We start from the raw sequence: 13,017 nt of genomic DNA, 5'->3' as shown, positions 1-13,017 counted from the left end.
AGTCAAGGTCTGTTTTCATTCACATTCATCACTTCAACAAAGTTCAATTGTCCACCAAGGTCCTCTGATTTGAGCATCTCAGATTTGTGGTAAAATCCATCTGATGAAATGGTCCATGCAAGTCATTTTCTCCACTGTATTCATCCATATTGTGAAAGACATTTACCATCTTCAAAATAATTCCACACTCTATACAACATCTCAGAATGCATTCATTCATCTTCTTATCACAGATTATGGAGAATAGGTACCAAACTGCTCAGGATGAAAGTCTTCGGCAAAATCAACATCTCTTTTCATGTATTGTCTAAATCACACAGCAATGATGGTCTTCAACAGTACATTTTTCCCCCCGCAAAGTTACATCGACATTGTGTTGAGTCCTCCAAAGTTCCAAAGCAAAGCAGAGCAATGTTCGTAGGTTTTGTCTCCATTTATGTTCGTTGTACCAACCGTGTTTACTACAAAAATCAGAATCTCTACCTTCACAGATTCTAACCTGCCAGTTCTAGTAGTGCAAATAAAAAAAAAATGCATACCACACTCAGTAGAACGAACCATGTAACTTTGCAAGTGTGAAAATAGATCAGAATTTATACAATTAGACGGTCAATTTGATAAAAGTAAAACTCGTGCTTTAAAAAAAACTTCCAATAGCAACCAAAAAAGTTTTACACAAAATAATCTAATGTTCTCCAATTTGTCCAAGAGGGCTCCATTTATTTGACATTGTCTTCTAAGTGATAATGAAGGGAGAATGGTTGGACTTTTACTTCAATATGGAAAAATAAACCATGTTTAGGACTTAAATTAGGCAGATATAAATAAAAGGCATTTGCAGCTTGGTGGAAAAATCATCAACACTTGTGCATATTCATAAATGCACCATAGTAACTGGCAAGTCTACTCATTGCACCTTTTTACAAGTCACAATTGGAATTTTAAAAATATCTCTCGCACATAAACCTTCTCCAAAACAGGAGACTTTTAGTTGTATTTTAAGTTACAATTGGTGCCTTGTAATGGCTTTCCAACCTTCATCTATTTCTAGTAAAATCGAAATATAGTAGAGGGTACAAAAATAAACTGAAGGGAAGATACAAACTTTGCAAAAGCACTGGCAACCTTGACATACCTTTTTCATTCTCATCATCTTCTGCTTCCTGAAATATCTGTTTAAGACATTTTGAAAAAAAATGCAACTCTTGAATTGAACAATTTTTAACATTTAAAAAAAATCAAAAACCACCCCAACTTTCAATTTACTGAACATGTGTTAGATTGGATTTAAAACAAAATATAATTTGGAATAAAGCCCTCTTGATTCTAACAGCAATAAATCAGGATGCTTAACTGAAAGGAGGAGAGAAAATTGATAAATGTTATGCAAATCTCGAGCTTCAAAATTAAAATAAAATCTGACAGATCTAGAGTGCAACAACAGGTTTGTAAATGAACAGCTCGCAGCTGAAGTACAGTTCTAAAACATTACTGAAGCACTTGGACGAAAAACAAAAGATTGTTTAAAGAAGCCGAAAGAGGTCAGTTTTATTAGTGGAACTGTTGACCCGATAAATCCAGAGTCAAGAATCAAACCAGGCACCACCTCATTACTAAGGCATCTGCCTGCTGCCACCGAGTTCAATTAGAAAACGCAATGCTTAAAATATGGAATCCAGTGAGAGAGACCTGGAGCATGCCAGGTATTGACAACCAGCTTGTATTCATTTAGCTGAACTCTTGCTAGAGCAACAGAGTTGTTAGGGTGTGGGAGGAGGGAAGGAAAATTGTGCTAACTAGAAAATTGTGGTAACTAGTGGCGTGCCGCAGGGATCGGTACTGGGGCCTCAACTATTTACCATTTATATAGACGATCTGGAGGAGGGGACTGAGTGTAGGGTAACAAAGTTTGCAGACGACACAAAGATAAGTGGAAAAGTGAATCGTGTGGAGGGCGTAGAAGGTCTGCAGAGAGATTTGGACAGGCTGAGTGAGTGGGCGAGGATCTGGCAGATGGAGTATAACGTTGACAAATGCGAGGTTATTCACTTTGGTGGAAATAATAGCAAATTGGATTATCTAAATGGAAAAAAATTACAACATGCTACTGTGCAAAGGGACCTGGGGGGTCCTTGTGCATGAGACGCAAAAACCCAGTCTGCAGGTGCAACAGGTGATCAAGAAGGCAAATGGGATGTTGGCCTATATCGCAAGGGGGAATAGAATATAAAAGCAGAGATGTCTTGCTGCATCTGTCCGGGGCATTGGTAAGGCCGCAGCTGGAATACTGTGTGCAGTATTGGTCCCCTTATTTGCGGAAGGATATATTGGCCTTGGAGGGAGTGCAGAGAAGGTTCACCAGGTTGATACCAGAGATAAGGGGTGTTGATTATGAGAGACTGAGCAGATTGGGTTTGTACTCGTTGGAATTTAGAAGGCTGAGGGGGGACCTTATAGAGACCTATAAGATAATGAAGGGGCCCGATTGGGTAGAGGTGGAGAGATTCTTTCCACTTTCCAAAATAAAGGGGGGTCAGTTTAGGACAGAGTTGAGGAGGAACTTCTTCTCTCAGAGGATGGTGAATCTCTGGAATTCTCTGCTCATTGAAGTGGTGGAGGCTACCTCGTTGAATATGTTTAAATCACGGATAGATGGATTCCTGATCAGTAAGGGAATTAGGGGTTATAGGGATCAGGCGGGTAAGTGGAACTGATCCACTTCAGATCAGCCATGATCTTATTGAATGGTGGGGCAGGCTCGAGGGGCGAGATGGCCTACTCCTGCTCCTATTTCTTATGTTCTTATGTGCTAACATTGGTTTTCAGGCATCAGGTATTCTGTGCCTGTGCAAGCATATCCCAAGTAAAAATAGCACTGCTAGTCAGGGACAGGGAATGATACCAACCAGCGAAAAAATACTTCTATATGACCAATAATTTAGAAAGTTTACTGCCATGCAAGAAACTATGCATCAACTGCAGGTTTGACAGGTGTTGATTGCTCTAGTCAACCTCCTTTTAAAATATACCATAAGATTATTTCTTAAATTTCTATGAATATTTCAAAACTAAATAAGACTTGTCTACAGCAATACCTTTTTAAAAAACCAACACATACGTACACACGTAAAGTTCAGATCTAAAAAACTTCCAGTGACCACTGCAGACTGAAATTCTCGAACAAAACTACAGAATTGATGCCAAAAGCCAATATTAACACTTATTCCTTTCATAAATGCCAGGCTGATTAAAAGATTAGGTTTGTTTTTGTCCATTTAAACTTAGAAAATGTCAAATTAACTGTGCAATTCATAGAATCCCTGCAGCGCAGGAGGCGGCCATTTGGCCCATCAAGTCTGCATCAACCACAATCCCACCCAGGCCTTATTCTCATAACCTCACATATTTATCCTGTTAATCCCCTGACACTGGGGTCAATTTAGCATGGCCAATCAACCTAACCCGCACATCTCTGGACTGTGGGAGGAAACCCAGAGCACCCTAAGTGACCCCATGCAGATACGGGGAAAATGTGCAAACTCCACACAGACAGTGACCCGAGGTAGGAATTGAATCCAGGTCCCTGGTGCTTTAAGGCAGCAGTGCTAATCACTCTGCCACCCACTATATTAATTACAAATACTTTAAAAATTATACATGACTAAACTACAAGAAAGGGCTTATACTTGCTTAGTTAAAAAGACTATTCAGTCAACAAGACGACGCATCTAGTTAGCTGATCTTTGCCAGAGAAATAGAAGTGAAAGCATCTGCCAGGTTCCCATTCTTGATCACCATCCAATGAACTTGGTTTCGTTTGTGAGAGACTGCTCAAGCAGAATTTACATGCAGAAAGCAGTTCCTGTTCAATCCATAGCAAATCTTCAAACCCTGCATTCTATCCGTCATCAAGCTCGCTTATTACCCAATTCTGGCCTTATCTGTGACTAAAATCTCTATCCACCCTTCTGTTTTCTGAGCAACCTCACTGCCCTCCTGAACTCAATCCAAAAGTAAACACCACCACATCCTACCCTGCGCCAGTATTGTTTTCATCTCTTCAGGCTCCCAACACACTGGATTGAAAATGCAAGTAACTGTTTACAAAGGTGTTTTTTTTGTAAGTCGTTCATGGGATGCCTGTCCCCAACAGCTCTTCAACTTAGTGGCTTGCTCACATGTAGGCCAGATGGCAGATTTCCTTCCCTAAAAGGGCACTCGTGAACCAGATGGGTTTTATGACAATGTTTTCATTATCACACGTTTTATTCTAGATTAAGTTAAATTTCACCACTGGCCATGATGGGATTTGAACCCGGGTTTGCAGAGCACTGCCCTGGGCCTCTGGATTGTCCAGTGACAATAACTATGCCACCAACTCCTGTCTTAACACTTTATCCTACCCTACTTCTATGATGCTTAGTTGCAAGCCCCAGCCCACATTATCCAGTCTTTGGTCATTGGCACACTACACATTTCCCTTATCTATCATCAGTAGTTAAACCCCTTTGGGTGAGACATAAGAGTGGTTAATAATCAAGAACTGTGCTCTCAATAATAGGTCAACACTGTCAGGAGTAAGAAAGGAGAAAGTCTGTGAAATGGACACAAAATCCTAAGCCAATAGAAGTGTTTACCTCTTCAGGCAAAAGGGCATCCACTTCTTCAAGTACAAGCTCTTCATTTTCTTCATCTGCCTGAATAAATAACGTGAACCACAATTCAAATCATGTTTCAATCTGCGTTAAGCATTCCACATTCAAATTAGGCAAGATGTGTTTTAAATCTTAGAACCAATTGCAGTCCATTTGTACAACCTTTGCAGCAGCAAGCAACCATTATTTGATTAATAATATGGTACTAAAGATTAAAGCAATCTTCATCTAGCATTCTCTACCTGAACACAGATCCTTTGCAATTATTTGCCGAATAAAATGAAAAATCCTGGCGTTTTGCTCTAAGTGTAGGATGAGATGACAGGCCAAGTCCACCTCTTTATGGTCCATTTAAACTATAATCCAAAGTCCCAAAAGCCCCAAGTTATTTCACAGATTTTATTGATGTTTCCCTCATTATCCATGCAGCCATTCTGCTGTGCTCGGTCAAATAATTAACTTACTAAACAAAAGGAACAGTCTTTGTTGTTAAGTCGTTTGAATCTCAAAATGCCCCTTTTGATTTTCTAAAATGAGCAGCATTGCAAGTAGAAATAATTTTAGTCGACTCAATGCTAAAACTGAAGCAGTTATGAAATCCAACTGGTCAGAAGTAGTGTATTAACATGTTTAAAATGTTCTGAAGCTCTGCTCATACTGCTCAAAATTAAGACTGCATAGTTGATATCTGACAAGTCAAATGTAACATGTAATAGCAGTCTTTCAATACATTTACGTGTACTTACTGTGAAATGTCTGATGACGCTTCAAATATATGGAAACATAGGAACAGAAATAGGCTATTCAGTTCCTTAAACATGTTCTGCCGTTCTGTTAAAATCATGACTAACCTGCACTGGTTTCCAATTGTCCGTCTTCACTCAATATCCCTCATTTTTTCACTTAAAAAAATCCAGTGATCTGTCTAATACATTCTAATTAATCCAGAATAACGTATTTTAGGGAAGAGAATTTCCGATTTTGACTATCCAAGTGCTTCAGGATTTCACTCCTAAATGGCCTATAATTTTAATCCTTACCCTGGGTTCCTAAATTGGAAATGTTTCACCACCTATTCTATTGAATCACTTTATAATTTTAAACACCCTCTATGAATTCCCCTCAATCTTTTGTCAAGGAAAAACAAACTAACTTGTTGCATCTGTCTTCATAATTTAACAATTTAAGCCTTGGTGCAGTATAATTTGAGCGGATCTGCATTTTATCACTTCCAAGTATAACATTTTTAAAGGGTCAACACCTAAACCTGATGCAGCACTTAGAATGGGGTCTGACCAAGGCCCTGTACAACTGAAGCATCGCTTCTATTCCATCTTCTTTTGAGAAAACAAACATTTAATCAGCTTTTTTAAAAAGACTTTTCATTCCTGTGCACTGGCTTCCGGTAATCCCTGTACATGACATCTAAACCCCTTTGCTTTTTCACAGCTTTGTTTCTCACCATGAAGAAAACATTCCAACTTGTCTTAATTGGATGCAAAGAAACGTCACTTGGCCTGGTTTATGTACGTTTAAGTTCCTGCTCCATCTACATAACTTAATATACCTAACTTAAGTGTCATCTGCAAATTACATTCTTAAACCAGTTCCTTCTTTAAAATATTTCTTCGTTGGATGTGCATATTACTGGCCAGGCCATTATTTATTCCCCATCTAAAAACGTCCTGAGAAAGTTGCAGTGAGTTATCTTCCAGAACTGCTGCAGTACGTGTCCATCCACAGTTTGACAAACAAGGGAGTTCCAGGATTTTGATCCAGAGATGAAGGAATGACAATATATTTCCAGGTCAGGATGCTGTGAGACTTGGAATTGGAGGGTGTGGTGTTAGCTTGAGTTGGCTGTTCTTGTTTTTCTAGGCAGCAGGGGTGCTGTATTTGGAAGGTGCTTGTGAATAAACTTCGAGTTGCTCTGTGCATCTTGGAGGTGATGCACACTGCAGCCATGGCGTGCTGTTTATCCCTGAGAAATTGCTCAAGTTTCTGTTTACTATTCGCATTCTGCAAACACGTGCTCTCATCTCTTTCATACTCGGAATAATTCAGTCCCTTAAAATAATTTGAAGCTTCATGTGAAGTCAGAGGTATTCATCTCAAGCTGTTAGCAATCACCTGCACTGCCAAATGGGTTACAATCACAAACCATAAATCATTCCATATACTTGCAATTCCAGCGACATGTTAGGCTGGAGGTTATTGAAAACTAAAAGAATCCACTATCTGTTGTTATGACAGTCACTTGAGATATTAACTTGCATCATGCAGCCTGGCTTCCTCCCCAGTTTATTGAAGACCCAATGAAATAGAGTGATATTTCAAACTTAGAATAAGGCAAATGAACACTTCTTTGTCTAACTGATGCTGTAACAAAGAAACGCATTCACATGCATTTATCTGAACACGAGTAATGATTTTAGTGATTAGTGCATGCTTGTGGGAGGTCAAATACACAAACTCATCCTACGATATATGGCTATACTTTTCACAATATTGCTTACAGTAAGAATCCTGACCTATTCAAAAAATGTTGCATGATAACCAATTCTGAAATACTTCTGGTCATTTTCCATATGCCATCTAGTTATGTACCTGGTCTTCTGGCTCTCCGTCATCCAGAGTTTTAGCATCAGGCTCATCTGCACTCGCGAGCAACTCTCCACTGACTGAATCATCATTTTTATCCATTTCCTCAGTTTCGCTGATTTTTTGCTCCTCTATACCATCTTGATCACTTGTGTCCTGAGAATCACTCTGGATTGCATCTATATCAGCTTCCATCTGTTATAAGAGATTTATACTTCTCAATATCATGCAAATTTAAGTTGACCTGTCCAGAAACCTGAACAATAAATAAAGATCTGTTGAGGGCTTTAAAATGTGGATGCGAATGCATATGCTAAAAATTCCATATGCAGAGCAATGAAGAAGTGTTTGAAATCAAAAAAAGTGACATCCAGAAAAAATATTTCAGCCATTTGATGAGAGCTGAAAAGCTAGAGATGTCTTGTAGACAGCAATGTGGAGGGCAGCAGAATGAGGGATTGACCTAAGCATAGTTGTATGATGGACATCAAAGTGGTTACATATGAGCTACAGCAAATGGGGAGGATGGCAGAGAACAGATCAGTGTAACATAAGATAGCGAATCTCCTGTTAGGAGCAGCTACAAGCAGCTGCAGCATGAACACTTTATGCACAATTAGCACATAACACACATGCATCATTCACATGCTTGCAAAAGCTTCAGTCTCTTGTTTTTAATAGGAACAGAAGTAGGTCATTAAGTCCCTCAAGCCTATCATGCCATTCAATTAGACCATGACTGATCCACACCTCAAGAGCATTTAGCTGATTTGGCTTGATATACTTGGTTAGCCCTACCTGACAAAAATCCACTAATATCCATCTTGAAAACTCCAGGGGGGTGGGGAGGGATTCCAAATTTCATTTCAAAAAGTGCTTTGGATCTTTGCAACTGAATAGCCTACCTCGAATTTTATCAGAACCCTCACGTTCTGGATTCACAAGTCAGAGGAAAGATCTTTGCTGTATCTATTCTCTCAAACAGATTATTTTAACATCTTAAATGCCTCAATCAAATTAGCCCTCAAATTTTTAATACTCCAGGAAATCCAAGTCTGTTATATTCCAGTGCTCTCGAGATGAAGACCATCAGCGAATTAAACTGCAGTATTTTGTCTTTGCGTACTGTTGTTGAACAATGTGTGTACTTGGGCTCCCAAATCACTGTTTCTTTACCAATCATTTAGAAAATACTGGGATTTATACTTCTTTGTTTCAACAATGTTCCCACATTTGCCATATTTGCTCATTCACTATCAGTCTCGACCCTTCTGTAACTTCCTAAATTACTTACTGTCTCTCCTAACTTGTAACATCTGCAACCAATCTATTTCTTCATCCAAGTCATTATTAAATCTGGTAATATTTTAAGACCCAAACCAGTATTACATCACATCCTGCCAATAAGAGTCAAGTTTTAGCTCCAATCTGTCTACTTCCCAATCAATTTCCAACTCAAGCCACAAGGCTACCTTCAATCCTGTGTACTCATGTTTTTTGCTAATAATCTATTGTATGGAATCCTGTTGAATACATTCGGGAAGCCCAGATGGATAGTATTCATGAATACCCCGTTTGATAAAAATGGCTTACCCTTAAACCAGTATTATTTTCCCCATTAGGTTGATATTTATTCATTCATGTGTTCATTCACTATATTCCTAATGATAGATTTGTCATTTCTCTACAACTAAAATTAAACTGAGAAGCTTGTAGTTAACTGGTTTATCTCTCCTCCCCTTCTCAAACTATGGAACATTAAACAAAATTCCAATCTAACAACAGAATTTCCAAATCAAGCGAGTTTACAAAGATTGTTTCACTGCTTTCTTAAGCAGCACAAATTCCCATTGCAACTCTACACAGCCAACAAACATTTTTTTTAAGCAAGGAGCTGAATATTTTCAAATGGTTGAGAAACTATTTAATGCTGGTGTTCATGTCAGATTTGGATATTCTTGTACAAGAAACCCAAAGTTAACATGTAGCCAAAGTAAGCAATTAAGAATGGAAATGAAATGTTGGTTGACCTTTATTGTAAAGAGGCTGAAGTACAAAAATAAGAAATTGTTGTTGCCATTCTACAGGGCTTTGAAGAGAACATACGAGAACTCTGTGCAGTTTTGGTCTCCATATCTAAGGATATACTTGCCTTAAAAGTGCAACATTGTTTCACTGGATGGATTCCTGACATGAGTCTATCATATGAGGAGAGACTGAGTGAATGAGGCTATAACTCTAGTCTCTGGTACTTTGATGATAGACTCTTAACGAAACATTAGATTTTGGGAGGGCTTGACACAGTAGATGTTGAGAGACTATTTCTCCTGGCTGAAGAGTCTAGAACTAGGAGGCACAATCTCAGGATGAGGAGAAATCCCTTCACTCAGAAGATTGCACACCTTGGGAATTCTCTACCCCAAAGGGATTTGGATGGTCAATTGTTCTAAAAGACTCGATTTTAGGAGTTAAATAGGAAAGTGAAGTTGTGGTCAAATCAAAGATTAGCCATGATTTTATCAAATGATGGAACAGACTCAGGGGATTACAAGGCCCCCCTCCTGCTCCTATTTCTAATGTCACCGATAATGTTAAAGTTAGCCATAATTATTAAATGAAAATAAATACGAGGAGGAGCTGGAGACAATAAAGGGATCAATTTGACTTGGAGATAAATCTTACTGTAAACTTCAAAATCTGTTTCTACTGCAAACGTCTTGATAGTTGCCATCAATATTCTTGAATTTAAGCTTTTTCTTACTTACTGCCTCCCCAAAAATCTCTAATCATGAGTCTGGCTATTGAAGACAACAGTAAGAGTTTTAACAACACCAGGTTAAAGTCCAACAGGTTTATTTGGTAGCAAACTCTTACTGTGTTCACCCCAGCCCAACGCCGGCATCTCCACATATTGAAGACAAGGACAGTGTTTGCTACCAAATAAACCTGTTGGACTTCAATCAATCATAGAAACCCTACAGTACAGAAAGAGGCCATTCGGCCCATCGAGTCTGCACCGACCACAATCCCACCCAGGCCCTACCCCCATATCCCTACATATTTTACCCGCTAATCCTTCTAATCTACGCATCCCAGGACACGAAGGGGCAATTTTAGCATGGCCAATCAACCTAACCCGCACATCTTTGGACAGTGGGAGGAAACCGGAGCACACGGAGGAAACGCATGCAGACACGAGGGGAATGTGCAAACTCCACACAGACAGTGACCCAAGCCGGGAATCGAACCCAGGTCCCTGGAGCTGTGAAGCAGCAGTGCTAACCACTGTGCTACTGTGCCGCCCATACTTTAACCTGGTGTTGTTAAAACTCTTACTGTGTTCACCCCAGTCCAACACCGGCATCTCCACATATTGAAGACAAGGACAGTGTTTACTGCCCAGCCTAATTTGTGAACTGCATCCTTGAATATGGCTGAGTGAATCAATGGACCATTTGAGGGCAGTTAAGAGTCAACCACATTGTTGTGGATGTGGAATCACACATGCCAGAACTGGTAAGGATGGGAGATTTCACTCCCTAATGGATATTAGTGAATCAGATGCTTGCCTTCTCGCAATCTGATCAGTTTCATAGGCACCATTTTTTCAGATTTATTTATTTGAATGGTGTGTGTGTGTGAAGTCATGTTTCAGAATCATTAGTCCAGGCCTCTAGTTCATTAACAACCTAACAGCTAGTAATATATTTGCTATGTGACTGTTCCATAGTGCTAGCAGGAACTCAGCAATATTTGTAAGAGGCCAAATTCAGACAATCCTTGGTTTTGAATTTACAACCATCTGTCTTCACCAGACTCATCCCACCCCACCAACATCTTGCCTATCTTACGATTAAAGTGCAAAGAATGACAAGATGACAATGATTTAACTTTCTACTTTTTAAAAAAAAATCTGGCCTGAAAATTTAGACGTGGTTTCTATGTAGATTTCAATCTGCAAACTTATTACGAGAAAGCGATTAAACTGGTCACTAAGTAGCATTTATCTCCTGTAATTAAATTTGTGAAATTCAAGAGACAGCTTCATCAGAAGTACACAATTAATATATTGGGTATGGTAGGGTGTAAATATCCTGGATGTAACATTTCATATAACTTACCGTAAGTAACATCATTGGAAATTTGCCTTTACTTTAATAAAAACTGCAGTACAACTCATGAGCTATGGAGTAAAGATAAAAATAATATAGACCTGGCTCCCCAGCATTGGATTTGGAGGGTTCCCCAAAGATGCACTGGGAAATCCCTCTCAGAAGTTCCCAGGTAGAGGTTTGCATAGCAATTGTCCAGAAACACTTGGAACCATCCGGCAAAGTAATTTAAATCGCTAACTTCGTATGGTGCTGCCAGTGCAACACTAACAAGACTCTCAAAGAATTAGAAATAAAAACACTTCTAACTTCAGCGTAACTGTTTTGAAGACTAAGGCCAAAATCTGCAGGGACACTTCTCCTTGGCCTCTTATTCTCAATGGGACTTTTAAGCTCACCTGTCAAGCATGTCCTCCTCCTCCACTTCTTTTGGACTCAGATGCCGGAGCTGGGGATCCACTGTGCTGCCGAATCTGACCCAGTCTGAGTTAAGATGATCAGGCAAGACAGGCACTTGCACAACTAAATGGGTACAGAGTGCCACTTCGACACTGACTGCCACTCCAAGGAAGTTATGATCCATTATACTAAACCATACAAGTCTGTGGTGAATCAGTTGACGTTAGCCGGTCGGGACAATCATTGGGTGTTAATATTCAATTCATGGCCTCGGAAAGGGGATGGGCGATATGAAGAATCTGCCAGGGATTCCAAATCTGCTTTTCCATAAACTCTTACAGAAAGTAGGATGTGTTTCAGGTGTAATGCCTTCCGTGGCAAAATAGTTAGAATCACTATTGATAACCTCACTTGTGACGTTAGCGTACCTTTAAGAAATTTAAAAATCATGTTCTCCCAGCCTCAGGTTATGTCATTGCTGCCGAGTTGGCTGGAGAAGTCCTTTTATTGCTCCTCAAGAGGTTTTAAAGGGGTTTGTTTATTTTACTTTGGGATCTTTTATGACCCTGCATTGTTAGGAGGAAGATTGGTTGGTAGGTTATGGATTCTGGACAGTTTTTATTTCTTCCTTGTGAATTTTAAGGTTTCATTTTCTGATTTGGCTGGCAGCAGTTTGAGTTTAGAAGGGACATAAAGCAAGAAATAGGTGTTTCTCTCTCTCTCTCTGTTTTTGGAAATTCTGTTGATTAGCTGAAAGCAACGCTTCTTGCCTTCCTGAAGTAGAGAATCTGCAGTTGGTGGCTAGACCAGAGTCTCTCCCTGGTGTTCTGGAAAGCTGTTCTGACTCCAAGCTTGTCTGTATGTCTCAAAAGAACTGCAGCATTCATCCAAAGGACTCAGTCCCAGTATCACGTGAGCATCAGTCTTTGCTGTGTTAAACCTGTGGAAAGGGTTTTTTTTTTGTCCATGGGAAATTTTGTTTGATTGTAGCATTTTAGATTTACTAAGGGTTATACTATACAATGATTGTTTTTGTTCTATTTGTAATTGGTAAAAGTTGCTCATTTTCTTCTATACATGTTAACTATATTCTTAAATAAACTTTGTTTGATAAAAGCTCCCTCGTGGGTCATTTGAATCATACCTGAAGTGGAGCATATCATGCTTACCCTAGCCAAATTCAAGAGGCAAAACTTATGATTCATGTGGGCTTCATAAAACACTTGCGAGTTTCTGACCTGAATTATAAG

General features: G+C 39.3%; 1 protein-coding gene across 4 annotated transcripts in view; it reads right to left on the bottom strand.

The window, feature by feature from the left end:
* The window catches only part of sltm (SAFB-like, transcription modulator), a 46,797-nt gene that overhangs the window by 24,038 nt on the left and 9,742 nt on the right, over positions 1-13,017 (bottom strand). The window contains exons 4-6 of one of the 4 annotated variants that reach the window (XM_078241415.1): positions 7,263-7,451; positions 4,638-4,697; positions 1,136-1,172 (exon numbers count right to left, since the gene is read on the bottom strand). In XM_078241415.1, coding sequence (XP_078097541.1) covers positions 1,136-1,172; positions 4,638-4,697; positions 7,263-7,451 — 286 coding nt within the window. The remainder of the gene's footprint in view (positions 1-1,135; positions 1,173-4,637; positions 4,698-7,262; positions 7,452-13,017) is intronic. The other 3 variants (XM_078241417.1, XM_078241418.1, XM_078241419.1) reach the window with 3 other exon arrangements.

This window comes from Mustelus asterias, chromosome 24 (genome assembly GCF_964213995.1).
Source record: "Mustelus asterias chromosome 24, sMusAst1.hap1.1, whole genome shotgun sequence".
NCBI classification, from domain to species: Eukaryota; Metazoa; Chordata; class Chondrichthyes; order Carcharhiniformes; family Triakidae; genus Mustelus; species Mustelus asterias.
The sequence above is the reverse complement of the archived record's forward strand: the minus strand, read 5'-3'. Positions and strand labels throughout refer to the sequence as shown.